A 26,214-nucleotide genomic window follows, 5' to 3' on the forward strand; every position below is an offset into this window, starting at 1 on the left:
TATGCTGAACATGCTGGGAGATAATCGTAGCTTGAGCTTACAAGTGCAGTGAGCAAGCACAAAGATGTCCTCAAGCCGCAAGATGACTACGCCAAGGACGTTCCCCTCGACACTTCACAGAAGGCCCGCTCTAGTCGTTGAGCGCGCCACGGGCTTTGCGACTGTGGCATCACAGCTCAAGGCACTCGACGACCAACAGATACCTGCGACCGATGGCTTCACAAAGCTCGCCATGCTTCGGCCTCGAATTGCTGAGTTTGAAGAACGGCAGCTGCAGCAGGCGCTGAAGATTTCTGAGCTGCGTCGACGGAACGGCATGATCAACATGAGCTACAAGCATATACATATCCTCGGCGCGGCCAGAGTCTGGGTCGACTACCACCAGAGGCTCACCGAGGCCATGAAGGCCGTGGAGAGGGAGGAGTTTAAGAGGAAGCCAGACGATGCGGAAGCGGGGGCTGCCGAGGAGCATGGATCAGAGTCGGAGGACGAAGAGTCGGAGGACGAAGAGTCGGAGGACGAAGAGCTTTAAAGTCAGTCTCGATTAGGATAACCACGACCCAATATGGAGAGCCTGGAGCCCGGCTGGGGAAGACGGGGTCTGGAGTGCACAGGGTGTCATAAGCAACTCCACGTGTTCGAGCAGGACCACGGGCGTTATCGGCATATCAACGGGAATAGTGAGGTATGTTCACCTCAAGCCCAGGTCCATGAAACAAGCCACCCGTCCCTGACACAGTTGACAGTGCCGAGTTGGATCGAGGGTGACTACCAAATGCCTAACAGATGGAGGATACCAATTTACAAGATCAACTGCGTTGTTACGACGGCAAGATCTTGTGACACACTCTCCACTACTCCACACATAAATCGGTCAGGTGGACGAGGTCAAGTTCGCGTATCTAGGCACAGGCGTGGATCTCGGATGAAAGCTGTACATGCAGCTCCGTCACGCAGCTTGCATATTGCCGGCAACTTTCAGCGCTGGGATCCGAAGGAAAAGCACCTGTTATGACGCGGGTGGTCAGGCAGATAGAGAGAATTGTCACAAAGGCAGGGCTCGATTGGAGTTGACGGGCGTTGCAGAAACGGTTCGCATCAGGAACGCACATGGCAGGTCTCAGGACAGCTAATGACATAGCATTCCAGATGAATCCGCTGCTGTGATTCGCGCTTGTTGTTTCAACAGCCACAGTGATGTCAATGTAGAGTGCTCGTTGAGGCGCGGGCTCGAGGTAGCCGTTGCACCGTGTTTCAGCTATGTCTCAGAAAATATTTGCAAGCTGCAGAAAGCGCTGCTGCAGTGTCTTTTGCTCATGTGCACGGGACGCTGCAGCTACCTGGCCAGGTCCCCAGATGGGCCATGGCACACGTGCGGGTGCTGCAGTGCTGGCATTCTGCCATGGTCCTGCCTGGGAAACGTGGGAGAACCGGGGTAGCGGCCAATATGTGCAAGATGAAAAGTGGAGGAACCACTCGGAGCTGGGCGGAAAGCCGAATTACGAGAATAATCAAGCAGGGCGACATGAGGAAAAGACCGAGTCTGGACGGTGACGGGGGTATTAGTGATGATGGTTCGGAGAGTGGACGAGTGCATAATGGCAAGGCCAAATTAGCCAAAAGACGCCACATGCCAATGCCGTGGGCGTGCAGGCACGACAGGCGGGATTGCAAACAGGCTGGATTCGTTGTCGACCGCTGGCCGCAAACGTGTGGTGCAGAAGCGGAAGGACGGCTCTTTGTCCCAATGTTGAGTGGCTGGCCTTCCAGCTGGCTGCTAGACGCGCGTGTTCGTGTACGAGTGGAGTGCGTTCGGCGCGCCACAGGCTGACGTGCTGCCATTTTAAAGTGTCCCCCACAGTCGGGCCAATCGAGAACAAGCCCCTGGGCGGCCCTGAAACCGTCGCATGTTGGACCAACCTGCGCAGCTCATTTCCCTCCCAAAAGGCCCTCGACACCCCAACACACCGGAAACCCGCCTCGTCCCGCGCTCTGTCTGCCGTCTGCTGTCTGCCGCCGCCGCCAACGCCTGTCGCACTCTCTTCTATCCACGCGAGAACTGCTGGCTGCTGGCTGTTGCACTGCTGCTGCCACCCTCCGCCCAGACAGACGTGCCCGACCGCATACAGCCGCCCCCAAGCCCCATCATCGTCGCTGGCCCAGACCTTGACACGGCGCATCCTTCACGTCCACGCTCTTTTGCTCTTCTCTTCTCTTCTCTTCCACTCCCGCTTCCATTCATAGCATTCACGACACCGACACCGACACCGCCAACGGCCCCCCAACCCTCACTACTTCGCTCCAGGACTCCCTCCCTCCCGCGCCCGCCAACTTATGCCCTCGTACGGCTCGCAGAGTACCCCGTCGCTGCGCAAAATGGAAAACGGCCACACCTATGGCCAGCGGTCGACCTTCAGCGTCGGCCGCATCATTGGGGATCCCTTTGCGCTCGCCACCATCTCCATCGCCATAGTCAGTGCCCCGTCGTGGTTGCCGAGTGAGTGCTAACAACGCGCAGCTTGCCTGGATAATCGCCTTCGTCAGCTCCATAATATCGGCCACCCAGGGCAGCGATGCCCGGTTCCCCAACTATGCCTGGTGGACCATTGTCTTCATGTTCTTCTGCATCATTGGTGTGACGGTGACGGTCGCCTCCGAGGCTGAGAGGACCTACCATGTCGCGGTACGTGGAGCTGGAGCTGCACTCACCGATGCTCTTGCTGATTCAGACAGATTGTCGGCTTCCTCGGCGCTGGACTCGTCTTCACCACCTCATCCGTTAACTCCCTCGTTTACTCGCCCATTGCATCATTCGAGGCTGCCGCTGCTGGCTTCATTCTCCTGTCCATGATTGCCGTAAGTGCTGCATGCGCCTTGTCCCGCACCACCACTAACACCCCCCAGATTGTATGGATCTTCTACTACGGCTCGCAGCCCCAGGCCAGCCACCGCGCCTTTGTCGACTCGTATGCCCTCCACAAGGAGCACCCGGGCTCGCGCGCGTCACGTCCCATCTCCAACGGCTACATGAACCGCCCCGAGACCCAGGTCAACCAGCAAGCGCCTCAGATGTACACATCCGCCCAGCTCAACGGCTTCGAGACATCTTCGCCCGTTTCCGGCTACCCCGGCGGCCCCGCAGGTGCCCAAGGCCGCAACTCGTCCGCGCCCCAGTTCGGTGGCATGGGCATGAGCAACACCGCAGCCCCCAACAACGACGAGCCGCAACAACAAGAAGCCTCGATCGAGTACCCCTACCGTGCCAAGGCCATCTACAGCTACGAGGCCAACCCCGACGATGCCAACGAAATCAGCTTCCAGAAGCACGACATCCTCGAAGTCTCCGACGTCAGCGGGCGATGGTGGCAGGCAAAGAAGCCGAATGGCGAGACCGGTATCGCGCCCAGCAATTACCTCATCTTGCTGTAAAAAGAGACTGGCTCTCTGCGCGCTTTAACGACCATGCCATGACTCTCCTTTTGACTGTGTCTTGTCAGTTGTATTCCTGGTCTCTTGAAGACTTCATTTTGAGGGCGAACGTCCGTCTGCTTCTCAACGCTGGAGTTGCCATTGTCCGAGTTGATTGTTGGGTGATGTAAGAACACTTCTCGGCATTCCATAAACTTCCGCACGATACCCGGACTATTGCGGTCGATTTATTTCTCTTTCCTTACTTAATTTTAACTGTCTACCCTATTCACCTCTCTACCTTCGCCCACCACCTTCTTTTCTTTGGCTCTCTTGTACTTTTTACCTTTTTGTTATACTTGCTGCGCAAAACAGACAGCGCCGGTGTCCTGGATTTCCTTCTATCATTGGGCCATCACACAGCTCAAGTCCATCGCGGACGATGCTTTGGTATTGGGTAAACACGCGAGAAGCGCGTGCTTTGGAGGTGTATATGGGCGATGCTGCGAAGACATTAAAACGCCGCGGCGGAGCATGTAGGATCAGGTGCAAACAATGTGTAGTTTGGAATAGAAACCCATCAAAGATACTATCTAAGCTAGCAATGTTGATGTGATGGTGATGCATACATTCTGATTTTGGGCTGCTACTTCACATCAATTCCACACATGTTCATTATCAGCACTGCACTGGGAGAACTCGTTGGAGTCGGGATGGAATGAATATGACAGTGCTGTCGACTTCATCAGTGTCAACAAGTGAAACGACCAATACAACTATCGAGCAACTACCTGATGATGCACCCAATGTTCGCCTCGGCCGCGCGATCATACTCTGGTCATTGTTGGTGGGTTTTGAGATTGTCTCTGGCAGTGCAGAACTCGCATCTTTCGTGCCTTATATTCACGTGCCAGAAACCGCTGTTCGGCTTGGATGCTTGCTCCACCATGTTCTCATATCTTACAACCGCCATGCTCGCTGCAGCGGCCACCGTAGGGTTCTCTGTGAGAGAAATGTTGGCAAAACAGTCCGCCTTGGACGCTTTTCCCCCGCTTGTATTTCTCCGCAACCAAGTCAAGCGTACAACCACCTTTCCAACCATCTCACCCTCTCCCACAAATCCCTCAACTTCAGCCCTCCTTCGTCTTCACTCCCTCCCCACTACTCTCCGGAATCAAACTCTTCGCCGCCGAATCCGCCCTAACCACCTGTCCCTGCACCTGTCCCACGCGAAACTGCGGCTCCAGAATCCCCACCATGCTGAGTAACCGCCACGCCGTATCGCTCGGCTGCGCGCCCACGCCCACCCAGTATCGCGCGCGCGATATGTCCAGCCGGATGTCTTTCCACGGCCGCCCGTGCGTGTCGCCGGGGCGGGGCGGTTGCGGCTTGGGGTCGTAGGTGCCGAGGACTTCGAGGGGGCGCGAGTTGCGGGCGGTGCTGGAGGGGGAGGTTAGTGGGTTGATCGTGTGTATAAGAGCAGTCTCGCGTGCAGGCGGGAGAGTTTGCGGATTCCCGCAGCGGGAGTGGAGATTGGGCATGGGACGTACCGGGCGTGCGCGACGACAATGTTGTAGAAAGGAGCGTGCTTCTTGCCGAAGCGGGCGAGGCGTATCCGTAATACCATTGTGTTGTGTGGGTGTGGGCTTTGCGATGCTGGCTGAGGTGAGGTTGAAGGTTGGGATGGAACTTTTGGGATGGGCCGAGGATTTGCCGATGGGGTGGGAGAGCACGTGCGGAAGAGTTGAATTTCCGCACTCTACTGTATACATGAATTGAAGTCGGCTTTTCTTTGGAGTGCCTGAGCCTATACTGTGCCTCGCGCTGGGTTTGGAGCTCCGTACTGGGTGTGGTCGTGGAAAGAGGTGTAGTTGCCCTTTTGAGCATTCGTGATGCGGTGATGTAATCGCGACACCTTGGAGACACCTCCAGCACTCATACACATCCAGTACTGCTGAATCATGGCGCTCCGAGTATGATCAAGATCCCACTGAATGTAGGGAAAATATGCTGATAAGACTTTAGACACTCTCAGCCAAGAGCGCTGCAGCACTCGATCAAGAGCTCATGTCCTCAGGTGCATTTTCGATCGACCAGTTGATGGAGCTTGCTGGTCTGTCTGTATCACAAGCAGGTAAGCATCATTTTCACGACTCGAGTGTCTAGCCTTCGACTAATCATAGTCAGTCTTCAAGCTCCAGCCATTGAACAAGGGCAAGAGAATCTTGGTCGCTTGCGGTCCAGGTAACAACGGAGGTGATGGGCTCGTTGCTGCGCGACACCTCTTTCATTACGGATACCAGCCGACCATTTACTACCCGAAGCAGAGCAAGAATGAACTGTACCAGGTAAGTTGCTGTGAAGCCAAAGACAGACCATGAGGCTGTGCATGGTTCTGACGTGCTATAGCGTCTAAGGAAGCAACTCGAGGACCTAAAAGTACCCTTCACTGAAGATTTCCCCGGCGCTTTAAAGCAGACTGATCACGTTGTGGATGCCATTTTCGGCTTCTCCTTTTCTGGTGAAGTTCGTGAACCTTTCCCCAAGGTCATCGAAGCATTGGAGTCTACGTCAATCCCAGTCCTAGCAGTTGATGCACCCTCATCATGGAGCATTGAAGACGGTCCGCCAGAATCTGGCCCAGGCAAGGGGTTCATGCCGCCTGCGCTCATCAGTCTGACCGCACCAAAGCCGCTCGTCAAGCATTTCAAGGGCAGGCACTTCCTCGGGGGACGCTTCTTGAGTCCGGAAATGGCAGAGCAGTACAATCTGGATATTCCAAAGTATGAAGGACTGGACCAGGTCGTGGAGGTACCGGTTGAGAGCGGGAAGCTGTGAAGGGGCTGACGATTGAACATGGGACTGAGTATTCATAACCTTGATAGATGAAGCCACGACATGGGCCAAGTCACATGTACCACCGTTAGAAGAATTGTTCAATGACCAAGCAAAGAATCCCTGTTGATGGTGTCGCTGAGGCTGTTCGTGAAGGTGCCTCCTCAGTTGCGACTAGCGTGTTTTCCCCGCAGAGCCGCGGTACGGCTACCAGCGGGCTTATCGTGTCATTCCAAGCTGTATGCTTCAACCCCAGACTTCGGCACAACAGCGCTGCTGCCGAACCGTAAAGTCTCGAATATCGTGTCCTGTACTTCCTCTGTAACTCGTATTTGTCACACGCAAACGACCGGTGTCGCTTGCTGAGGTACTCGTCCTTGAAGCCTATCGTACAAATAAAGGTATGAAGAACGTAAACACGTAGACAAACACGGTCTGATATCTGTATTATAGTAGAGACCTTGGGTCCCAACTCATAATGGTTCCTAAAGCGCCTTCACGCGAAGCGCTGGCCCTCCTCAAAAATACCGTCCGACCTTCGAGAGCTGTTGGAACACAAGCACAATGCCGGTTACTCTCTTCTTCATCCCGTCCGATGGGCCCGCGCAGTCCACGCATTTCCTCAAACTACCAAAGTTCAAGAAATGCAGCCACATTTACGCACTCGCACCATGCCGAAGCCGTCTCAATCATTCCTACTGCAGTCGATACTAGCTCAGCCGATTTCAAAGAGAACAAGCGCCAGATGGAAGAGGCAACGAACAACTTGGTCGATTTGCACGCAAAGATTGCACAGGGAGGCCCTCAGAAGGCAAGGGACAAGCACATACAACGAGGCAAGATGTTGGTCCGCGACCGGATAACGGCGCTGATCGACCCTGGCACCCCGTTCCTGGAATTGAGCCAGATGGCTGGATACGACATGTACCAAGGAGAAGATGTGCCAGCAGGTGGCATTGTCACCGGTATTGGTACTGTAAATGGAGTGCAGTGCATGGTAGTGGCCAATGACGCCACTGTGAAGGGCGGCACATACTACCCGGTAACTGTAAAGAAGCATTTGCGCGCCCAAACAATTGCGCAGGAAAACCGACTGCCATGCATCTACCTGGTCGATTCAGGCGGTGCTAACCTGCCAAACCAGGCAGATGTCTTCCCAGATGTCAATCACTTTGGACGCATTTTCTACAACCAAGCACGCATGTCAAGCATGGGAATACCACAGATCAGTGTGGTGATGGGGCCCTGCACGGCAGGTGGTGCCTACGTACCCAGTATGAGTGATGAGAACATCATTGTCGAAAACCAGGGACACATTTTTCTCGCTGGTCCACCACTGGTAAAGGCTGCGACGGGCGAGGTTGTGTCTGCCGAAGACCTTGGTGGTGGCAAGCTCCACAGCGAGATCTCAGGTGTCACAGACTATCTCGCAGTAGACGATGCACACGCTCTTGTACTTGCGCGGAGAAGTGTCGGCAACCTCAACTGGCATCGCAATCAGACCACCCTCGCCGCACCGCCGGCCTTCAAAGAGCCCCTATACGACACCACAGAGCTCTCTGGAATCGCAGGCACCAACCTGCGTAGACAAATACCTGTTCACGAGGTCATTGCGCGTATTGTTGACGGATCTTCATTCTCAGAGTTCAAGCCGCTCTACGGATCAACGCTGGTCACTGGCTTTGCAAAGATCTATGGTCAGCCTGTTGGTATTGTCGCAAACAACGGTATCCTTTTCAGCGAGAGCTCGCTGAAGGGTGCACACTTCGTACAGCTCTGTGGTAAACGTCACATTCCCTTGATATTCCTCCAGAACATCTCCGGCTTCATGGTTGGACAAGATGCGGAGAAGGGTGGAATCGCAAAGAACGGAGCAAAACTTGTCACAGCTGTCAGCTGTGTGGATGTTCCCAAGTTCACTGTTGTCATCGGATCAAGCGCTGGAGCTGGTAACTACGGCATGTGGTAAGTCAAATTCACCTTCAACAGATGTTTTGAGCTCGTGCTAATCGCTTCATAGTGGTCGCGCATACTCTCCCCGTCTTCTCTTCACTTGGCCAAATGCAAAGACCTCTGTCATGGGCGCCGAACAGCTCTCCTCGGTTATGGAGGCTGTTGGTAAGCAAGCTGATCCTGCGCTCAAGGCACGTATCGAGCACGAGAGCGAAGCAACATTCGGGTCTGCAAGGCTGTGGGACGACGGCATCATTCCTCCTGAGCACACCCGGCGAGTGCTCGGCATGGGTCTGCAGATGGCATGTGGCGGCCAGAACACGGGCGTAGAGAAGGAGAGCACATGGGGCGTATTCAGGATGTAGTCACCGACCTATCAAAAGTACATACCATTTGTTTCATACTTTACTACATTCGTGTACGCGAACCACCAGGCGCGCGCGAAAGCGTTATGCCGTGAACGTCTTAGCGGCTAGGCAAGGCTGATCAGGTTCCTCTTGGGAGCACTTCTGCATTCAAGCACTCCACAAGCTCCTTAGCAAATGTCTTGTGCACAGGTCCCGTGTGACTTCGAACGATTGTTACCGCATCTACCGCATCTGTTTGCATTATGATGGCCTCCATCGGTGCACCCCATCGATGCGCCCCAGGCTTCGCTCGTTGGATTTCGGGACCTAATCAACACCTCTGCAGGATGCGCTGAGCCACCCTCGCCCCTCCCTCTCGGGAATCATTCGTATCACTCACTATTTGTAGGCCGATTTGAACGACTAGGATCTCTCGCTGTGCCGTGTTCCGATGCGAGACGGTGCGCAGTCAATCAGCATTCGCTGCTGATCGTGAAATTGGGAGCCCTTCTAGATGTGATTCGCCATCCTTCGTACTACACTCGCGTGCTTACGCCCTGCAAGGCAACCCTCCTGCATGAGCAGAATGCGAATTATAGTAGTACGCATTGGGATGCCTGAAAGCGATAAACGGGCGGCGCACTACGTCGTGATAACCACCGCGCCGCTCTGCACCACATTCCTTGTGGTACAGCAATTAGCCCAAGTTGGACTGTACCTGCCTTTCCTACATCACTCTGTCACTCTTTCACTCTCATTCGCGTTTCAGTCTAGTCTCTTTGCTCGCACCTTCCCCACCTTCTCGCACGTCTGCGGGGTCGCGTCTTTCCATCACCTCTACCGATTGAGGCGCATCCACATGTTGGCCTCGCAATGAAGCTCTTCAGCCCTACACAAGCGCTAGCGGCGCTCACTTTACTGTCGCTTTCTTCTGTGCGACAATATGTAGGAGCTTTGCAACTGGATCCGAAATCTCCTGGTGCATATGCTCTGCTCGTCAATCCAATTCGATTGTCGCTAACAAGGCTCGCCAGAATCGATCAAGAATGTTTCTTCACTGGTCGCGAAACAGCTCGTTGCGCAGTATGCGACTCGTAACGAAAAGGGCATCAATGTCCTCGGTGGTTATCCTGGCATATTGTATCCGCCGTATTACTGGTGGCAGGCCGGCGCTATGTTCGGCACTCTCTTGGACTACTGGCATTACACGGGCGACGACCAGTACAATGACATGATTCGCGAGGGGCTGATTCACAATTTTGGCGAGAACCTCGATCTGGTATGTGTTGCTATGACCAGTAATTGCTGAGACAATGCCCTTCTGGTTGGCTTCATATCTTGAGCAATGGCACTAACGTCTGATAGATGCCATCGAATCAATCGAAAAACGAAGGCAACGATGACCAAGTCTTCTGGGCCTTTTCAATGATCGCTGCAGCCGAGTACAAGCTCCCCGACCCTCCGGAAGGGCAGCCCGGATGGCTAGCCATGACACAATCCGTCTTCAACCAGTTTCTTAACAGGTATCAGAAGGAGGTCGCGGATGGCAATTGTGGGGGCGGGATGCGATGGCAGGTTAGTACGCCACGAGAAGTCCGGGGAACTTGTGCTGATTAGAATGTACACGCAGATTTATCCATGGCTGAAGGGCTGGAAGTACAAGAACACGGCTTCCAACGGGGGCCTGTTCCATCTCGGCGCCAGACTGGCAATGTACACGAAGAACGATACGTATGCGCTTTGGGCGGAGAAAGCCTACGACTGGATGGCCGCTAGCCCATTGCTCAACCCCGAGGACGGCACCGTCAACGATGGTACATCGATCGAGACCACACCAATGTGCAAAGACGCGGATCATACCCAGTGGACATACAACTACGGTATCATGATTGCAGGAACGGCATATGTAAGCAGACCAGATCAAGGGTGAGGTTACAGCACTAATGCCTGCAGATGTACAACTATACAAATGGCGCCGAAAAGTGGAAGAAGGCACTGACAAACTATATCAACAAGAGCCACGATATGTTCTATCCCCCGGACAAAGGCGGCATCATGGTGGAACCCTGCGAACAACTCGCGATCTGTAACGCGGATCAAGAGAGTTTTAAGGCATACCTCGGTCGCTGGCTCGGAACATCTATACAGATGGCACCATTCACGTACGACATCATCATGCCCGAACTTGAAAAGACGGCCGTGAGAGCAGCGCAGACCTGCAACGGATTATCACAGCACAACGGTGGCGACTTCCAATGCGGCATGAGATGGTACATGGATGGCTACGACGGCAAATATGGTGTCGGGCCCCAGATGAGCGCGCTCAACATTATCAGCGTGCTGAACGCCGCCCGCGCACCAGCGCCATACACAGGAAAGACTGGCGGAACCAGTCAAGGCAACCCGGGCTTAAATACTCAAGACGACTCGAAGAGGCTGCCAATCTTCCACGAGGATATCACCACGGCTGACAAGGCCGGAGCTGCGATCGTCACGATTATTGTGGCAGCAGTCTGGATCGGTTGCGCATGGTGGATGATCGCGACGTAATTGGAACGCCCATGATACCCTTTTGTTCGATGAAGCCCGCATTTGGGACTTTAACATGGCATTGCGAATCTGGCTGAATTGAGTTGGATACAGCTCGCTTGGAATTGATGGGCGACCTATGTATAGCACACAGTAATGCTATGTATTCAATCAGCTCCAATGTTTGAAAATTGCTTGTTACAGGCTGATGACGCAGCCGCGCTGAGCAATACTCATTCACCTGCGGTCCCTTTACCTTGAGTTCAAGGTGAAGGTGGCAAAGTCCTGCATACTTTCGCTAGTAGATACTCATTTATTACGGCTTCTGTCTGCCACCTTCATCCCACGACCACCTTTATCACATCTGCAACACCATCGATTAAGCCAACAAACAATATCATCATGGCTCAGAAGCGGAAGCATGATGATTTCCTCGCAGACCTCAAGTCGTGAGTTATCCGCTCGTCATGCCAGACACAATGGCAATGCTAACACAGACAGGTTGCTCGACACCGGCAAGTTCTCGGACTTCACGATCACTTGTCAAGGTCGAGAGTGGAAGGTCCACAAGGCGATCGTGTGCTCTCAGTCAGATACCATTGAAGCTGCGAGCAGGTTTGGCAAAGTATGCAAATTATCTGCGCTTCATGGGTCTACATTGCTGATAGGTGTTCAGGAAGCGGAAGAAGCTAAGATCGACTTGACTGAGGATGATCCTGAGATCGTCGAGTACATGCTTCGGTTCATGTACGAACGCAATTACCGGCTACCATCTGATGATGTGCCTGGTCCGCACTGGGTAGACTTCGGTTTTGAAAACGTCGCAAAGAGCAGTAGTATCATGTACCGAAAGACGCTACGAGGATTCGAAGTTGCATTATATGAACATAGCTCCGAAGCTATGAAAACGCTGCGTGAGAAGTTCCCGGGTCTGCTAGAGGTTTGTAAATGGCATCAAGAACTACGCTATTTGAACTGATTTGGTATAGAAATACCAAGGCAAAGTTCTCCGCATCGGCCGAAGTGTTAGACTCCTCAAGTTGAAGCGCGATGTCGTCGAAATTGTCAACGGCTATTGCGACGAGAAATCTGAGACGTATCGCCAGCCTAGCAGTCCGCCGACCGGTGACAAGGACCTGAACATTCATGCCAAGATCTATGCCCTCGCCGACAGGTACTTCGTAAAGGGGTTGAAAGCACTAGCCTGCGAGAAGTTTGAGGAGTGTTTGGAAGTTTCATTCGCAGCCAAGAGTTTCTATGAAGCAATCAACATCGTCTTCACCACAACGCCCGATACGGATACTGGACTTCGCGATCTTGCTGTCAAACGCGTCTCGGAGGAAAAGCGGAAGTACTGTCTGGACGCTGATCCGGATCTCAGAAAAGCTCTGAAGGAGATCCCAGATCTGGCTTACACGGTGTTGAGCTACGAAGACATGCGTGGTCAGAACGCGGAACCTGCTGAGGAAGTTTGAGGGCACCACGCGATTAGAGGAAGGCGGCTGATGCTGGGGACTTGCTTGGATGTTTGCTTGTAGCGGGCAAATCTTTTCTGCGATTTAGGGCGGGAGGTGAACGGGTATATCGGCGCACGTGACAGCGCGGGCGCGACGCGTCGGGCGTGGGTGCTCTTTCCTCAACCTGAGCTGGACCCACTCTAGCGTCATACCTTTTCTATGCCTAACTCTTTCTCTTTTCCTCACCTCATAATCTTCGTGTCAAAGACCTACTTGCTCAGCCTCTTCGTGTCACAACGTGTCATACCCTCAATTTTCTCAGCTGTGGCCGAACTAGATTGCTGAATATGGCATCTTCTCCTCCATTTGCCCAATGCACTACATGCGATAAGACCGGGAAACTAGTGTGTAGCGGATGCAAGTCCATTCACTACTGTTCGTCCGAGTGTCAGAAGATGGACTGGCCGGTTCACAAGATCATCTGCAAGCACTATACACAGTTCGGTACAACTCGACCAGACCTCGACCATCATAGTGCCATCTACTTCAGTCCAAATGAACCAAACCCGCGCTTCATATGGCTACACTTCGAATCTGGCCACAACTACCCCACCCTGGAGGACCTAGCACCGCTCGGTGTCAGCAAGGAGCGCATCAAGGCACACGCTTTTGAAGAGTTTGCTACGAATCCCATGCTCGATCGTCATATTGAGCCGCATCACATTCTTGTCTCTTTGCCTGAGGCGAAGAATCTCTGTCCTTGCTGCACTACGGATGTAGACCCGAACGGCAGTCTTATAAAGGTTGACCAGGAGCTCGCCGACTTCTTTCGTGGTCCCCTCCTCGCGTTTGGTACTCACTGCGAAGCCGACTTCAATAAAAAGTCCTCTGATCTCGACCTTGGACCAGTCGACTTCCGGCACGTCGTCGACAATCTACGTATGCTCTACTGCCAATGCGAAGATGACACCCGACACACGCTTGAAGGTGGACCATCGAAGGCTATCAAGGCTGTTCGGCTCAATTGCATGGGCGACACTGATTTCGTTGGCCGGCCAATACACGAAGCTGTGCTTGAGCCTAGATCCACGCTCGAGTTGGACACCGATGTAGTTACTCCCGTTGCAGACAGGATCGGTATGCCGCTCATCGTCCGCAAGATGCCACCTGCAGTGGTGTGGCGCGATGCTCGTCGACCTTACCGCGTCAAGAACTTCCGCGCCGCTATGCTGAACCCGCCCGATCAAACCGGAGACACTGGCTCTCTCATCCTTGTGCGCAAAGATGGCAAGCGTCTCCACCCCATGCACGTTCAGGCTCTCATCTCATACACTGCTACGAAATTGAAGGATCCCAATCATCCCATCGACGCTTGCCTCCTTGCCGAGGAGCTGCTAGCCGACCGCATCAGCCAGGTCTCAAAGGAAGACTTCCAAACGTGGTATACAACTACTTGGAAGACGCGATCAATCCAGACCGCTCTGATTCCCTCACCCTTCGATATCGAAACCGACTCAGAGACTGATGAGGGCGATTCCGATATGGATGAAGAGATGGGCGAGAGCGAGTGAAGGCTCAGGGTTTACGGAGCTCAGGTCTATCACACCTAGGCCAGAGATCTAGAGAGATCTTCTATTCATGTGGCATATGCTTTCTTTCAGATCAAGAGTATGTAATGTCATCGATGGTGTCTATTCGGACGCAAATGCGCCGAATTTCGAATGTTTCCAGCATTTCAGTCCAAAGCAGCTTAGAGCGATCATGTCACGCAATATAAATACTACAATCTTTTTAGTGCATCGTGCTCGTTCTACAAGGTGAGGTGGAGTTAAGTTGTGAGTTCGGTGCCGGTATCGCTTACTACACGGTTCCACGCACTGGGTGAAGGTGGACCACAGGCGTTTGCCCGCCACCACGTGCGCGAAGATATTTTTTGTAGATAAAAGCCTCATCTACAGCCATGTAACCCCGACTTGTGTCAACTGCTCCGAGAGCCTGCCAACTTGAGCCAACCGCAACCATGACCGATACCAACACGAAGCACTGCGCCATGTGCACGAATCTGAGCATGAACAACTGCACGGGTTGCGGCGCCATCCGTTACTGCTCAAACGTGTGCCAGAAGGCCGACTGGACCGTCCATAAGCTGCTCTGCAGCTCCTTCGCCGCCGGCTTCAAGGACATTCAGCGCCCCAGTCCAGTGCATTATCGCGGCATCTTCTTCGCAGAGGATGAAGAGAAGCCTCGAATCGTTTGGGTACACATCAGGAGAGGTCTAGACGGAGAGTTCCAGGTCAACATTTTGCCTATACTTGCCAACCCTGTCGGCATGCAAGTCCGAAAGGAAGTCGAGATCAGCGTCCTGCTCAAGCGTCCGCTTGACAAGGTCATCTTAACCGCATTCCGCGACCGGATTCAAGAGACCCACGGCCAACCACCGAAGAGCCTTGAGAAGATCGACAAAGAGCTAGGCGAGATCATGAGGGGCCCGATGCTCTCATATGGCATCGAATATGTTAACGACAAGCCCGACAAGCCCGCCGATCTCGATCTCGAAGACTTACGACATCTCGTGGATAACTTTCGCATTAAGTATGACAATACTGTGCGAGCGTATTATGGAGAGATCAGCAGTCAGGGTAGCAGGTGTGTAAGAGTGAGTTGCGTTGGCGATCAGATCGTCTTCGGCGCCCCAGAATTCGAGGCCATCACCACACACACAGGCCTGTTCACTCCTACAAACGCCACAGTCATCTATCCCGTCGCAAAAGCACTCGGCCTCAAACTCATACTCGCAAAGAGCCCGTCTGCGCTCAGCTGGCGCGGCCGACGCTTCGACGGCAAGCTAGCTAGCGGAGCGCCGCACTTCAACTTGCTCGTGTCCTAAATATTCTCCCATTCTAGCGACCCGGTAGAGCAGACAAACAACTCCTCTGAGACGCTCCTAGCACATGGGTCGTTCATTGTGGCAAGGTTGGACAATAAGGAATTGAGGCCGGAGCATGTGCAGGCGCTGTCTGAGTATTTGATTGCTAAGGCGTATAATCTCGGTAAATAGAATGTACTGCAGTATCTGGCGGCAATTTCCAAGGAAGAGTTCATCAAGTACTGGGAGGCGTGGAAGGAGAACCATCCGGAGTCTAAGGCTGTGCCGTCGCCTTATGATGTCTAGACTCGAGGCTTGACAAGAAGGGCTGAAAATCTTACCGAAACTCTACCTCGATTCGGCGGGCTTTCAGCAGCTGCCTTCTTCAAGATGTTCACCAGAACGGAGACAGCGAGGAAAGAAGTTCAAAAGATATCACAGTATGAAGACCAAATGAAAGTCAACATGCTCAAGATTGCATATGTCCAGACCATGGACCGTGAAATTTGCATAAAATCCTAAGTTTGGATGACCCCAATTGAAACATAATGAAACTTTGGAACTTGATGGATGAGAATAATTTATGTTAATAGCACGGAATTGCGGCAGAACTAGTCTACTTATGGCTTAGTGCTATGACGCAAGCAAGTACGACCTCGACCTCTTTCCTGCTGTAGAGGGCTAGACCACATCTACATTGAAGCGGCGTGGAACAATTTCGTACGCTTCACGCCTACTAACTAACCTGAAATTTCTCTACCTGCAATCCTTTCTTAAAATGTCATCCTCATCCCTCTCGGAAGCTCTGTTCAACCAAATCGACGGCTATGTCGACGGGCTCGCCCCACAGATCCAGCCCCGCATCGCGTCCGAGCTGGAGCTGTTCCAACAAAAGACCATCGACAGTCTAGAGACACAAGTCATTGATGCGTTCCGATCGCTGTTCGACAAGAACAAGAGTGATACCTCTGCCAGGGACCTCAACGATTCAGCACCAGATGCCTACGGCGGCCAATCCCTGCCGTTTGCCGATGAGATCTCGAAGCTGGCTCAGGGCTTCGGCAGGCTCTCTGACGGAGCGAGTGATGATTTGCGCGATATCTTCGACCTTACAGAGAATCGTGGCTCCCCAGACCAGGCCCGGTCACAGGATTCCGGTTTCTCTGGCGGAGCGCGGGGCTTCCTATCTTCTGCTATTGATGCTGTACAAGACCACTTGGAGAAGAACACTGGTGGTTCTGGTCAACCCGGCTTCGAAATTGGAGGAATGCTTGGTGTAATCAGCAACACCCTCAAAGATGCATCTCGAAACCCCGAAGAGAAGGCCCGTCTCATCAGCCCAGAGATTAAGGATAGAGTGGGCGAGAAGCTTCGTTCACAGCATGGAAACATCGCAGAGCAGTTTACACGGATCGCTTTAGACCATCTCAAGCGCTGGCTACGAGGTAACACGAGTACACGCGACATCGGCGACGGCGCAAAAGGTGAAATCGAAGACCGCGTGAAGGATCTGGTGAAAGGCTTTGGCGGACTGTTTGGCAAGAAGTCGTCTAACGAGGAAGGTTCGCGGGGTATTGATGGTCCAGATCGTGATGGACAATCCGATGGAGACAGCGGCGGTTTCTCAAAGATGATAAGCGACAAGCTCAGCACAGGTCTTGCCAAGGTGCACAGAGAAGTACGAATCGAGTTCCGAAAGGTATTGGGTGAGATCGAGAAGCAGCTGTTTGAGTTGTTGCCAGACCAGTTCCAGGCTCCGCTTGAAAAGATCTTGGGTGGCAATCCTTTCGACTCACAGCTCGACCGGGACGCTAGCGGTCAGGCTGATCGGAGCTTCGGAGACGACATCAAAGCCAAACTCGTTGGCAAGATTCGCGATCTTGTAAGAAAAGTACAAGAAACACTTCGCGAGAGCATTCTCGGAGTTGTAAATGGTGGCCATCGGAAGCTTGAGCATGAAAGCTGGTTCTTCGTGCAAAACATCGTGGAGCAAAAGATACAGAGATACCTTCCCGATGTCAAGATCACGGTACCAGACGATATTGGAAACGAAGGTGTTAGTGTAGGAGCACCGGTTGCGAACACGGATATTGGTGGCGGAACGCAATCCATGCCTCCGTCAGGCGCTCATCACGAGTCTGAACCGCCGAGTGGACAGTATGGCGGACAACACCAATCACAGCAAGGATACAATGCGCCTCCACAGTACCAAGACAGTCAGAATTACCAATCTGGATCGTATTCACAGCAGGGAAACCAGTCGTACCAGCAACAATCCCAGTACGATCGACCGAACCAATACGCACCACCTCCTCAGGACTATCAACAGAACCACAACCCCCCTCAAGGTCACTATCAGCAACAAGGAGACACGTACCAGCAGCAAGGCAATTACCAGAACAATCAATCGGGAGATGGTTATCAGCAGCAGGATTATAGACCGCGGTACTGATTGGCTCATACTATCTCCATGGGATTGTATGAACAAAGTGTCATGGTACGCACTTCGACATATGGCTGTAGCATAGCAGAAGTCTAGCATATTACGGCCGGTTCCCTGGAACACGCTACAAATGTGGAAACATCTGTGACCATGATGGCGTCCGATACACATCTGTTGGCACTTCTCTAATACTCGTAAACGCCTCAACCACCAGATAACCTCGAGCAATAATGTAACTCACTCCACATATCGCACACAAGATTGTGATAACAAAAGTCCCGAGCCATCCCAGCCTGCGCTCGTTGTAAGTGACCCAAACTCTATCGATGATTGGAAATGCATGTGCGAGGAGATTTGTAACAAGCCAGAAGGCTGCGCAGAATGTGACCCACACGGAGCTCAAGCGCCACAAGAGTTGCTCGAGCGGAGTAGGAAAGAAGTAGTGCCATGCCGCGACGTGTATAGCACCATAAGCCATCGAAGCACCCCAAAGAACCATGCCCATTATAAGAGATTGGGTACGTCGAAGGAGACCAGCATTTGGCCAGTCAAGAGAGTGTGGTTGTACCAACTCGGTCGCATAGGGAATGAAGTAAGTCATATGGGCGCTAGCTTCATCCGTAGACTTGATGAAGCGCGAGTGTAGCGCAGGATAAAGATTGACGCATTCGACCGCGAGTTGTAGAAGAGCGGCTCTAGTGCCACTCTTTGGTCCGGGCGAAGAAGGTATACGAGCATGGGTTGCTGACGATAACTGGGGGCGAGGGCGAAAATGACCACTAGTAAGAGTGTGCGCTGTATCTTGGCGATGTATCATCTGTTGGATATCCTTTTCATGAACGGTCTCCTCATAGTAAGCGAGCTTCTTTAGTTCCGGAGTCGCATTTCGGAACATGTACATCATGCCAGTCGGTGCCTCACCACTCATCCGACTAGCGAGGAACATGTATGCTGCCAATGGCCCCAACCACTCTCCTTTCAGAATGGTCGGCGACGCTACTTGGCGAGGTTTGTGCCACCATATAACGTACATGATCAAAGCACAAACCACGTGAGCTACGGTGTGCACTTCTAGCAGAGACGTTGGCAGTCCTTGGGCGGACCTGACTATAACCTGTGCAATCATCCACCCAGCTTGGACACACACAAGTAGCTTCGCGAGACCATCGGCTTTGTTCTTGTCTTTGATGTCGTCAATTGATATTTCTGGAGTGTGTCCACAATGCGACAGCAGGGCAACGCCTTTGGCAGTCAATGTCAGTCGTTTGATGTCGCCGAATAGATGCTTGTACTAATCATCGCCGTCGTCCAGATCGATAGCAAAGCCACCCATCACGCCATAATAGCCATGAGCGATTGACCAAGGGCCATTTTTTGATGTCATAGCAGCACTCTGCGTAGGCACTAGAACGACCTGGCCGAAAATCAGATCTACTCATGCTCAAAAGCCGCTGAAAATACCTTTCCACCTTCCAAACGTCGCTCCTCTTTATCGGCTTTCGCCTGTGCGACTTCAAAACACAGTTGTCTTGCTGCAGCTAGCTGCCTCCAAGCAGTGTATAGTATCAGCTCCGGCGCGAATAAGCCAATGATGCACCATTTCAGTTCCTCGAGTAGTATCTGGTATAAACGCTCGCCTTTTGGTGGAACGTTGAGATGAACGGCTGAATAGATACAAAGTCCAAGGGTAGCCAGACAGCTAACAAGTAGCGATATGGTATCCCGTTGACTGTCTTCTTGAACGAATCCCACAGTACGTGTATCATCTGCCATAACATGTCCGTAGACGTGGACAGTGAAGTGAGATACAACGAATATCAGGCTGAGCATGTGGCGGAGAATTTGAGCCATACTCAAATAAAGTTGAGCCGGGCCGAAAGGATCTGGAGAAGGTCAAGCTGGATGGGAATGCCCCGCTTATACTTGTGTCCTACCATTTTGGATATGATAAGGAGGAATCAAGAGCCTGTCAAAAGTAACAACTTGGGGCCGAAAGGCTACACAATTAGCACTTTAGGCAAGTGACATGACTGAAAATTGACTAGGCCAGGTTTCATGCAATGAGACACTGCAGGGTGGCGTGTATGCGCACCAATGAGCAAAAGTTGCGTTGGCGCCCAACTGCGTCGACCTCAAACTTCAAGGACACCATGCAGCGCTAAGCACAATAATTATCGAAGAGGACAACTAAACTTTAAGTACTTGATTCGTGGTGATGGCAGGAGCGAGATTTAGACGCCCGCTTTTCGCCTGCCCCAGATCCTTGCGCGTGCCTTCCCGATTCCGCACTAGTCTATGTCGAGAAACGTTCTCCTAGGTTCTTAAGACGGGCAGACTGGAGCTACCTTTGACCAAATAGCATTGCAAAGCTGCTTAAAATGAGCCAACGGTTGCGAAAAAAAAATTCCACAAGGAGTGCCGAGGACAGGGTATGCTCGCCCTTCATGGCGCCAATGCATAGTTGACACCAACAAGGCTGAGCCCACGAAGCGCATGGTCAAAATGACGTCTGCATCTCTCTTGACCTGGGACGAGATACGTTAGTACGGATGATCCCGAGAGTTAGAACGTGCTAATGTTTCTTGCAGCTGCGTGGTATCAGTAAGTTCACGTGAAGCTCTTATGTGCTCATACTAAATATTCAAGGGATAACGAATTCATTCTCTCAAGCTACAGGTATTTGCGATTCTTCCTTTTCATAACGATCTCTACTGACGGAAGATGTTTTACAGAGCAGTGTCGCAGTCCTATCGACGATCTATCGGCAGTATTCTCGGCATTCACAATGAAACGGGTAAGGCCAATGTTGTTTGTACATGAGATTCGGTACTCAATATGCTTTAGTAAACATATTTTCTCACTTAATTGGATCCGTGCTGTTTCTTGCGCTCCCAGTCCCTGTATACAGGAGCCTAAAACCAAGGTACAACACCGCCACAACGGCAGACATTGTCGTATTTTCGACCTTCTTCTTTGGAGTGGCAACATGTTTCGCGCTTTCCGCAATGTGAGACAACTGCCCTCGCGAGTACTGAGCTCTACGTATTGACATCAATTACAGTTTTCACATCTTCAACAATCACAGTGCGAGAGTGCACGTATTTGGTAACCAATTAGACTACGTAAGCCACTCTCATAGGCGCTATCAGTTTATCCGCTGTCAACTAACTCTAATAGCTGGGTATCGTCATTCTGATGTGGGGCTCTACAGTACCATGTGTATACTATGGATTCTACTGTACGCCTGCGCTGCAGAAAACGTACTATAGCCTCGTCTCAGTACTAGCAGCCGGTTGTGTCTACGCTACTTTACACCCAGCGTTCCGGCGTCCAAAAGTGAGTCGTCACTAATGCGATGTATTTGTGTCATTACTAACTCCGTCTCCTTTCCCTTCATAGTACCGACCCTACCGAGCCACCATGTATGCTGGGTTAGGCCTGTCCTTCATTATTCCTATAGTCCATGGGATATCAATATTCGGTTGGGAGACACAGATGTGGAGGATGAGTCTTGACTGGATGGCGTTGATGACAACATTCAATCTAACCGGCGGCGCACTATATGCCATGCGGGTGCGTAGCACAGAGCGATGAGGGATTAAAGGACTTGCGCTGATTCTTGCAGATCCCAGAGAAATGGTATCCGTACCGATTCGACGTTTGGGGCGCAAGCCACCAGATCATGCATTGTTTTGTCATATGCGCTGGTATTGCGCACATGTTCGGACTTTTGAGAGCATTCGATCATGTTCATGGCCATGGAGATATATGCACTTGATGATGAACATATAAACTGCTTAGATCTCAAAGCTGAGGAGTAACACAATACTACACAGTCGATCGTCATTACCGAATCCAAAGTTCTACTTGCTTAGATTTTGCGCGAAAGCTTTGATTCGCATGGCATGTTACAAGAGAGGGCAAAGTACAAATAATGAACGTTGCTGAATTGCTGTCCCTATTTGGATTCGCTAAGGAGCTATTGATGTGTAGTGCACCTCCTCTTCGTGATGTCATGTACAAGTGATGGTACGTACACGACTTCCTGTGACAAAAGGCTGCCTTATTAATGTCGACGTTTACAAGCTAACAGATTGGTGTGCTCTTAGGTTGTATGTGGAAAGTTATGTCTTGTCGTGTTCGTACACAGCACCAATGAACGAGCGACAGCACAGTCACTACAGCACTTTTTGGTGTCGGAGTTTGATTTGGTCTCTGCTAAAACCATCCTACTGTTTCTTTTCAAAATCGCCTTCAGGGTTCCCTGGCGAATGCGTCTGCACGTGATTATCGAACTCCTTGCCAGAGAACTTGCCCTCGCGCACTTTGTTCTGGTTCTTGTGCGCTGCGATGCTGTGTTTAGCGACAGTATCGCCATGGCGGTCTTCAACGGGCTTCGGGGCGTCGGAGGAAGCTTGGGCGGATTCGTGGCGGTGCACTGGTTGTGTGGAGGCTGGAGGGGCCGGAGAGGTGGGAGAAGAGGTCGTGGTGTAGTAGAGAGTTGCGGCGCCGATAGCGGCGGCTGTAGTAAGCCTAAAAAATCAGTATGGTTTGCTTTCTTTTCTAGATACATATACTCACCACGTCAATCGCGATGAAGTCTTTAGCGTTTCCTGGGTGCGCTGATCATAGTTCGTCGCATACCGTCTCGCTGCTGGACATCTGGCCCGGCACGGCGCGCGGGACAGAGCCCGCAGTGAAATTGCCTTTGTGGAAAACATTATCTTGAGTTATGGATTGTCAATGGCCAGTCTCAGTCGTAGATATGTATACAACATCTTGTTCGGATGGCCAAGTCGCCTGTTTCCTGTTGTTCGCTCGCTGCTACGTCATCGGCTTGTTTACGCGCCTGTTGGAACGACGCGTCCCGAGCTGCACACGCTAAGCCACCACCACCACAAGTAATGAGCTAACATATATCATCTTTTCCTATGTGCCAGCACATGTGATTCTACAACAGTCTTGAGAGTCTATCGGATAGAGAATGATTTAGGAACAATTCCCTCCAAACACGCCAAAGAAGCCACCAAGCGTCAGGACACTCCCAACACAGAAAAGTATTGCAAGATCAATCCTCCACCAATTGCCCTGGTAGTGTACCAAAACCCATAGCTAAAGCGACAACCAATACTCGTCGACCTTTCCAGATCCACGTTCGCTATCATGAATGCCAAGACAGAGACAATCTTCCAACAGCCAGCAAGAGGCCAACCACCAAACCGCCAGCAACCCCAGCTGTTGTCAAAGAAGCACCCATTGAAACAAGTACCGTCCAAAGGAATTACTTTGTGTATTCTTGCAAAAATGGCAGCCGAGCTTCCCTCACCGAGCCGCATGTCGTTTTGCAAATCCAAGTGGCCTATGTTTGCAATTTCAAAATGAATATGTGGTAGCTTCAGGTTCCTATAGAAGCTTTGCGAGCTCTTCAAAGAGAAAAATCGGCCGCCTAATCAATCGCGTACGAAGCGACTCGTAAAGATCGATGTGCTCATACGCTGCTTGGCAGTCTCCCTATCAGTAGTCCACTCCTTGTAGTATGGCTGATAACCTAGGATAACTCCTAACCAGCGGCCAAATACTACAGTCATCGCCTTGGAAAGAGTTAGACTGAATGGTATGGAATTTGGCAGCGCCAGGCATGAGCCGCCACGGTCGAACATCTGGAATTTGTGAGACACTGAGCCCTGACCATTCAACGCCACAGAAAGGAAGAGACTTACGCAAAGTACTTGTATAACACTGATACCTTCACCACCAGGAGCTAACGCGTGATCCATGTATCTGTAGTAATTCTCGTAGAAGATCGCATCCAGCATGTAATCCGACTGCTCCGGGACCATTGAGTAAGAACCTGGTGCATTTCGGTCTTCGGAGGGTGGTAATGGTATAACTCGGTTCCTGGCCCAAGCGGGGATCTCTAGATCGCCTTCAGAGGGTGTGAGCAGAACACGCTTGTAACCAAAGTCAACATAGAGCTCGCCTTCAAGCATCTGTATGTATTCGGTATAAGGCAATGCCAACGCGGCTGGTAAAATCTCGGGTGTCTGCGTTTGCTCGAAGTGAAAGAGATGACGTACTAGCGATTCTAGTTCATTCGGCGAGAGTGTATATCTGTTTGTGTAAACACTCACAATACAATATCCTCGCCTGCCACCTTAACTCCCATCCGCACCTCTCTACCAAGGGGACCCCAACCACACAATCCCTGCCAAAATGGCCGACCCAAAATCGACCGAAGAGCTCTGCGCCATGTGTAACAACATGGGTGTTCATGCTTGCAGTGGCTGCCACTCAATCCGCTACTGCTCAAAACTGTGTCAAAAAACCGACTGGTCACTGCACAAGTTGCTCTGCAAATCCTTCAAGAACTTTTCAAACGATCAACGCCCCCAGCCGCACGGAAAATACATATACAGGCGCGCCATTCACTTTCCCGAGCATGGCGATACGCCGCAGTTCGTCTGGATGCGCCACTTTGGACCCAACGAATCAAACCGCACGGTCGTAGACTCTTCCTCCCTCCATGCTGATTGCGCAGACCTAAAGCCGTTGATGAAGTTCGGCCTCAACTTCCTTTTGCGGCGACCGCTTACGGGCTGGGTCATCATTGCGGGACGGCCTTGTGGCTTGAACAAGGACGGCATGGTGAAAGCCGGGCACGCAAACAAGAGCATGCTGAAAGTGGACGAGGAGATGTCTGACTGGGCTGGAGGCGCTCTTATCGCGTATGGGAATGATGGTGCAAATTGGCCCACGGGTACAGCAGGCGGGGCTTGGCAAGATCAAGTCTACGATCTGGGACCGGTTCATCTTCGCCATGTTATCGATAATCTGAGAGACGAACACGACAAGACTGGTCGCGAGTTCGAACTATGCACCAAGGGAAGCAAAGACAAGGTCAAGGGCGTGCGCATAAATTGCATTGGAGACGAGATTATGTGTTGCCGAAATGCAATGGAGCCTGTGGATGTGGCGAGATCACTGTGCACCGAGCAAAGCGACATCAACAGCGATATGGCAGACAGGATTGGCGTCCCGATCATCATCCGCAAGATCCCTCACGCATTGTGCTGGCGCGGTCGAAATATTGCAGTGCGGAACAGTGGCGCAGTCGTCCCAGGCGGCGTGAATACGGTTATGATGGTTCTTGATCTCAAGAGCCAAGTCGAGCTATTCCCAGAGAACTTGGAAATATCGTGGATGGTTCAGAGATTCGAAGCAACTTCAGGTCAGCTAGGCTCATGTGTCGTGGTCCGGAAGGATGGGAAGCCACTCGAACCCATCTTCATGGAGGCTCTCGAGGTCTACACGAGGCTGAAGGTAAAGAATGCAAAGAACGAAAATGAAGACGAGGACTGGGAAAAGGTGCTCTTCGCTGATGTGTCGGAGGAGGACTGGGAGGGATTCTTCAAGGACTTCGATCCTGACAAAGACTACAAACTGGACAGAAATTCCTAGGTGGCTGCGTCAGCTCTCCTTCTGAAGGGGTTCATGGCTACAAAGCAACCACGAGACGACGACACGAATGGCGACTTGGCATCTACGCATAGCTGAAGTGCAAAGATCTCGGAGGACTACGGTATCACCGGACCTCCGATTGATCAAGAAAACGTAGAATTGTCAGATAAACAAGATAATTAAATTGACAACGCTCAAAGGATACTCCCATGCAAGACTTCCCTAACAATACCCTCCTCCTCCTTCCCATCCTTTCCCGCCAACCTCACCGCAACCCTCGGCTTATTCACCAGCGTCTGCAACACAACACAATACCTCTCCGTCAACTTCCCCAGCATCTCCACCTCCTCCTCGCTAACCTCCCTGCCCTCCCCAAACGTGACCTGAAACTCCAGCCGAATATCCGTCATCCCCACGGGCGCCGCCCGATCCACCCCCATCGTGCCCTTGAAGTCCAAATCCCCCTCCGCCCGCACCGTGCCCGACGCAATTGGTATGCCGAGCGCCGTCGCGACGGCCTTGAGCGTTACGCCCGAGCACGCGACGAGCGCGTCGAGCAGCATGTCGCCGGAGCACAGTTCGCCGGAGATCGAGGGGTCGTCGCCGCCGGCTTTGGGGTGCAGGCCTGCGACGCGCGACGCTTCTTTGGCGGCTGCGCCGGTGGAGAGTTTACATGTGATTGAGGAGGAGTCGAGCGAGCCTTCGGATTTGAGGGTTACGACAGCGGAAGATGGGTCTTTGCGGTAGCTGTCTTTGATTGGGGCTTGTTTTTCGCGGAGGGCTTGCGCTGGGGTGGACATCGTGGTGTGGTGTGGTGTGGTGTGGTGTGGGAGTGATCTGGTGTGATGTGGAGATGTCTCGCTGACTGTACGTGTATAGTATGGAGTTCAATGGTTTACTTGTATATAACTTGTATAC

The 26,214-nt window shown here is 52.1% G+C and overlaps 19 protein-coding genes across 19 annotated transcripts; 14 read left to right on the forward strand and 5 right to left on the reverse strand.

The window, feature by feature from the left end:
- Positions 1-64: 64 nt before the first annotated feature.
- SNOG_02839 (hypothetical protein) lies at positions 65-532 on the forward strand (the record flags this gene model as incomplete). The annotated part of the gene is made up of 1 exon (XM_001793380.1): positions 65-532. One exon carries the CDS (start codon positions 65-67, stop codon positions 530-532), a length of 468 nt encoding a protein of 155 aa, XP_001793432.1.
- Positions 533-565: 33 nt separating this feature from the next.
- Positions 566-929, forward strand: SNOG_02840 (hypothetical protein; the record flags this gene model as incomplete). Its single annotated transcript, XM_001793381.1, has 2 exons — positions 566-685; positions 879-929. The coding sequence occupies 2 exons, from the start codon at positions 566-568 to the stop codon at positions 927-929; spliced, it is 171 nt and encodes a 56-aa protein (XP_001793433.1).
- Positions 930-1,907: 978 nt separating this feature from the next.
- SNOG_02841 (hypothetical protein) lies at positions 1,908-3,429 on the forward strand (the record flags this gene model as incomplete). The annotated part of the gene is made up of 3 exons (XM_001793382.1): positions 1,908-2,174; positions 2,474-2,683; positions 2,734-3,429. The coding sequence occupies 3 exons, from the start codon at positions 1,908-1,910 to the stop codon at positions 3,427-3,429; spliced, it is 1,173 nt and encodes a 390-aa protein (XP_001793434.1).
- Positions 3,430-4,538: 1,109 nt separating this feature from the next.
- On the reverse strand, positions 4,539-5,035 carry SNOG_02842 (hypothetical protein; the record flags this gene model as incomplete). The annotated part of the gene is made up of 2 exons (XM_001793383.1): positions 4,539-4,848; positions 4,959-5,035. The coding sequence occupies 2 exons, from the start codon at positions 5,033-5,035 to the stop codon at positions 4,539-4,541; spliced, it is 387 nt and encodes a 128-aa protein (XP_001793435.1).
- A 348-nt stretch (positions 5,036-5,383) lies between these two features.
- On the forward strand, positions 5,384-6,246 carry SNOG_02843 (hypothetical protein; the record flags this gene model as incomplete). The annotated part of the gene is made up of 4 exons (XM_001793384.1): positions 5,384-5,404; positions 5,434-5,542; positions 5,596-5,756; positions 5,818-6,246. The coding sequence occupies 4 exons, from the start codon at positions 5,384-5,386 to the stop codon at positions 6,244-6,246; spliced, it is 720 nt and encodes a 239-aa protein (XP_001793436.1).
- Positions 6,247-6,838: 592 nt separating this feature from the next.
- Positions 6,839-8,561, forward strand: SNOG_02844 (hypothetical protein; the record flags this gene model as incomplete). Its single annotated transcript, XM_001793385.1, has 2 exons — positions 6,839-8,208; positions 8,264-8,561. The coding sequence occupies 2 exons, from the start codon at positions 6,839-6,841 to the stop codon at positions 8,559-8,561; spliced, it is 1,668 nt and encodes a 555-aa protein (XP_001793437.1).
- Positions 8,562-9,717: 1,156 nt separating this feature from the next.
- On the forward strand, positions 9,718-11,093 carry SNOG_02845 (hypothetical protein; the record flags this gene model as incomplete). The annotated part of the gene is made up of 4 exons (XM_001793386.1): positions 9,718-9,822; positions 9,909-10,095; positions 10,124-10,449; positions 10,497-11,093. 4 exons carry the CDS (start codon positions 9,718-9,720, stop codon positions 11,091-11,093), a joined length of 1,215 nt encoding a protein of 404 aa, XP_001793438.1.
- Positions 11,094-11,474: 381 nt separating this feature from the next.
- On the forward strand, positions 11,475-12,547 carry SNOG_02846 (hypothetical protein; the record flags this gene model as incomplete). The annotated part of the gene is made up of 4 exons (XM_001793387.1): positions 11,475-11,521; positions 11,574-11,697; positions 11,749-12,012; positions 12,062-12,547. The coding sequence occupies 4 exons, from the start codon at positions 11,475-11,477 to the stop codon at positions 12,545-12,547; spliced, it is 921 nt and encodes a 306-aa protein (XP_001793439.1).
- A 437-nt stretch (positions 12,548-12,984) lies between these two features.
- Positions 12,985-14,100, forward strand: SNOG_02847 (hypothetical protein; the record flags this gene model as incomplete). The annotated part of the gene is made up of 1 exon (XM_001793388.1): positions 12,985-14,100. The coding sequence occupies one exon, from the start codon at positions 12,985-12,987 to the stop codon at positions 14,098-14,100; it is 1,116 nt and encodes a 371-aa protein (XP_001793440.1).
- A 449-nt stretch (positions 14,101-14,549) lies between these two features.
- Positions 14,550-15,416, forward strand: SNOG_02848 (hypothetical protein; the record flags this gene model as incomplete). The annotated part of the gene is made up of 1 exon (XM_001793389.1): positions 14,550-15,416. The coding sequence occupies one exon, from the start codon at positions 14,550-14,552 to the stop codon at positions 15,414-15,416; it is 867 nt and encodes a 288-aa protein (XP_001793441.1).
- A 369-nt stretch (positions 15,417-15,785) lies between these two features.
- Positions 15,786-16,080, forward strand: SNOG_02849 (hypothetical protein; the record flags this gene model as incomplete). The annotated part of the gene is made up of 2 exons (XM_001793390.1): positions 15,786-15,854; positions 16,027-16,080. 2 exons carry the CDS (start codon positions 15,786-15,788, stop codon positions 16,078-16,080), a joined length of 123 nt encoding a protein of 40 aa, XP_001793442.1.
- A 93-nt stretch (positions 16,081-16,173) lies between these two features.
- Positions 16,174-17,847, forward strand: SNOG_02850 (hypothetical protein; the record flags this gene model as incomplete). Its single annotated transcript, XM_001793391.1, has 1 exon — positions 16,174-17,847. The coding sequence occupies one exon, from the start codon at positions 16,174-16,176 to the stop codon at positions 17,845-17,847; it is 1,674 nt and encodes a 557-aa protein (XP_001793443.1).
- Positions 17,848-17,852: 5 nt separating this feature from the next.
- Positions 17,853-18,871, reverse strand: SNOG_02851 (hypothetical protein; the record flags this gene model as incomplete). Its single annotated transcript, XM_001793392.1, has 2 exons — positions 17,853-17,912; positions 18,080-18,871. The coding sequence occupies 2 exons, from the start codon at positions 18,869-18,871 to the stop codon at positions 17,853-17,855; spliced, it is 852 nt and encodes a 283-aa protein (XP_001793444.1).
- A 189-nt stretch (positions 18,872-19,060) lies between these two features.
- On the forward strand, positions 19,061-19,498 carry SNOG_02852 (hypothetical protein; the record flags this gene model as incomplete). Its single annotated transcript, XM_001793393.1, has 2 exons — positions 19,061-19,094; positions 19,395-19,498. The coding sequence occupies 2 exons, from the start codon at positions 19,061-19,063 to the stop codon at positions 19,496-19,498; spliced, it is 138 nt and encodes a 45-aa protein (XP_001793445.1).
- A 1,760-nt stretch (positions 19,499-21,258) lies between these two features.
- Positions 21,259-21,713, forward strand: SNOG_02853 (hypothetical protein; the record flags this gene model as incomplete). The annotated part of the gene is made up of 2 exons (XM_001793394.1): positions 21,259-21,411; positions 21,675-21,713. 2 exons carry the CDS (start codon positions 21,259-21,261, stop codon positions 21,711-21,713), a joined length of 192 nt encoding a protein of 63 aa, XP_001793446.1.
- A 354-nt stretch (positions 21,714-22,067) lies between these two features.
- Positions 22,068-22,559, reverse strand: SNOG_02854 (hypothetical protein; the record flags this gene model as incomplete). The annotated part of the gene is made up of 2 exons (XM_001793395.1): positions 22,068-22,371; positions 22,420-22,559. 2 exons carry the CDS (start codon positions 22,557-22,559, stop codon positions 22,068-22,070), a joined length of 444 nt encoding a protein of 147 aa, XP_001793447.1.
- Positions 22,560-23,288: 729 nt separating this feature from the next.
- SNOG_02855 (hypothetical protein) lies at positions 23,289-23,828 on the reverse strand (the record flags this gene model as incomplete). The annotated part of the gene is made up of 2 exons (XM_001793396.1): positions 23,289-23,498; positions 23,559-23,828. The coding sequence occupies 2 exons, from the start codon at positions 23,826-23,828 to the stop codon at positions 23,289-23,291; spliced, it is 480 nt and encodes a 159-aa protein (XP_001793448.1).
- Positions 23,829-24,051: 223 nt separating this feature from the next.
- On the forward strand, positions 24,052-25,296 carry SNOG_02856 (hypothetical protein; the record flags this gene model as incomplete). Its single annotated transcript, XM_001793397.1, has 1 exon — positions 24,052-25,296. The coding sequence occupies one exon, from the start codon at positions 24,052-24,054 to the stop codon at positions 25,294-25,296; it is 1,245 nt and encodes a 414-aa protein (XP_001793449.1).
- Positions 25,297-25,452: 156 nt separating this feature from the next.
- Positions 25,453-26,214, reverse strand: SNOG_02857 (hypothetical protein). The gene has a single exon (XM_001793398.1). It carries the CDS (start codon positions 26,094-26,096, stop codon positions 25,491-25,493), a length of 606 nt encoding a protein of 201 aa, XP_001793450.1. The 5' UTR covers positions 26,097-26,214; the 3' UTR covers positions 25,453-25,490.

Source organism: Parastagonospora nodorum (genome assembly GCF_000146915.1).
Source record: "Parastagonospora nodorum SN15 chromosome Unknown scaffold_4, whole genome shotgun sequence".
In the NCBI taxonomy this organism is placed as follows: Eukaryota; Fungi; Ascomycota; class Dothideomycetes; order Pleosporales; family Phaeosphaeriaceae; genus Parastagonospora; species Parastagonospora nodorum.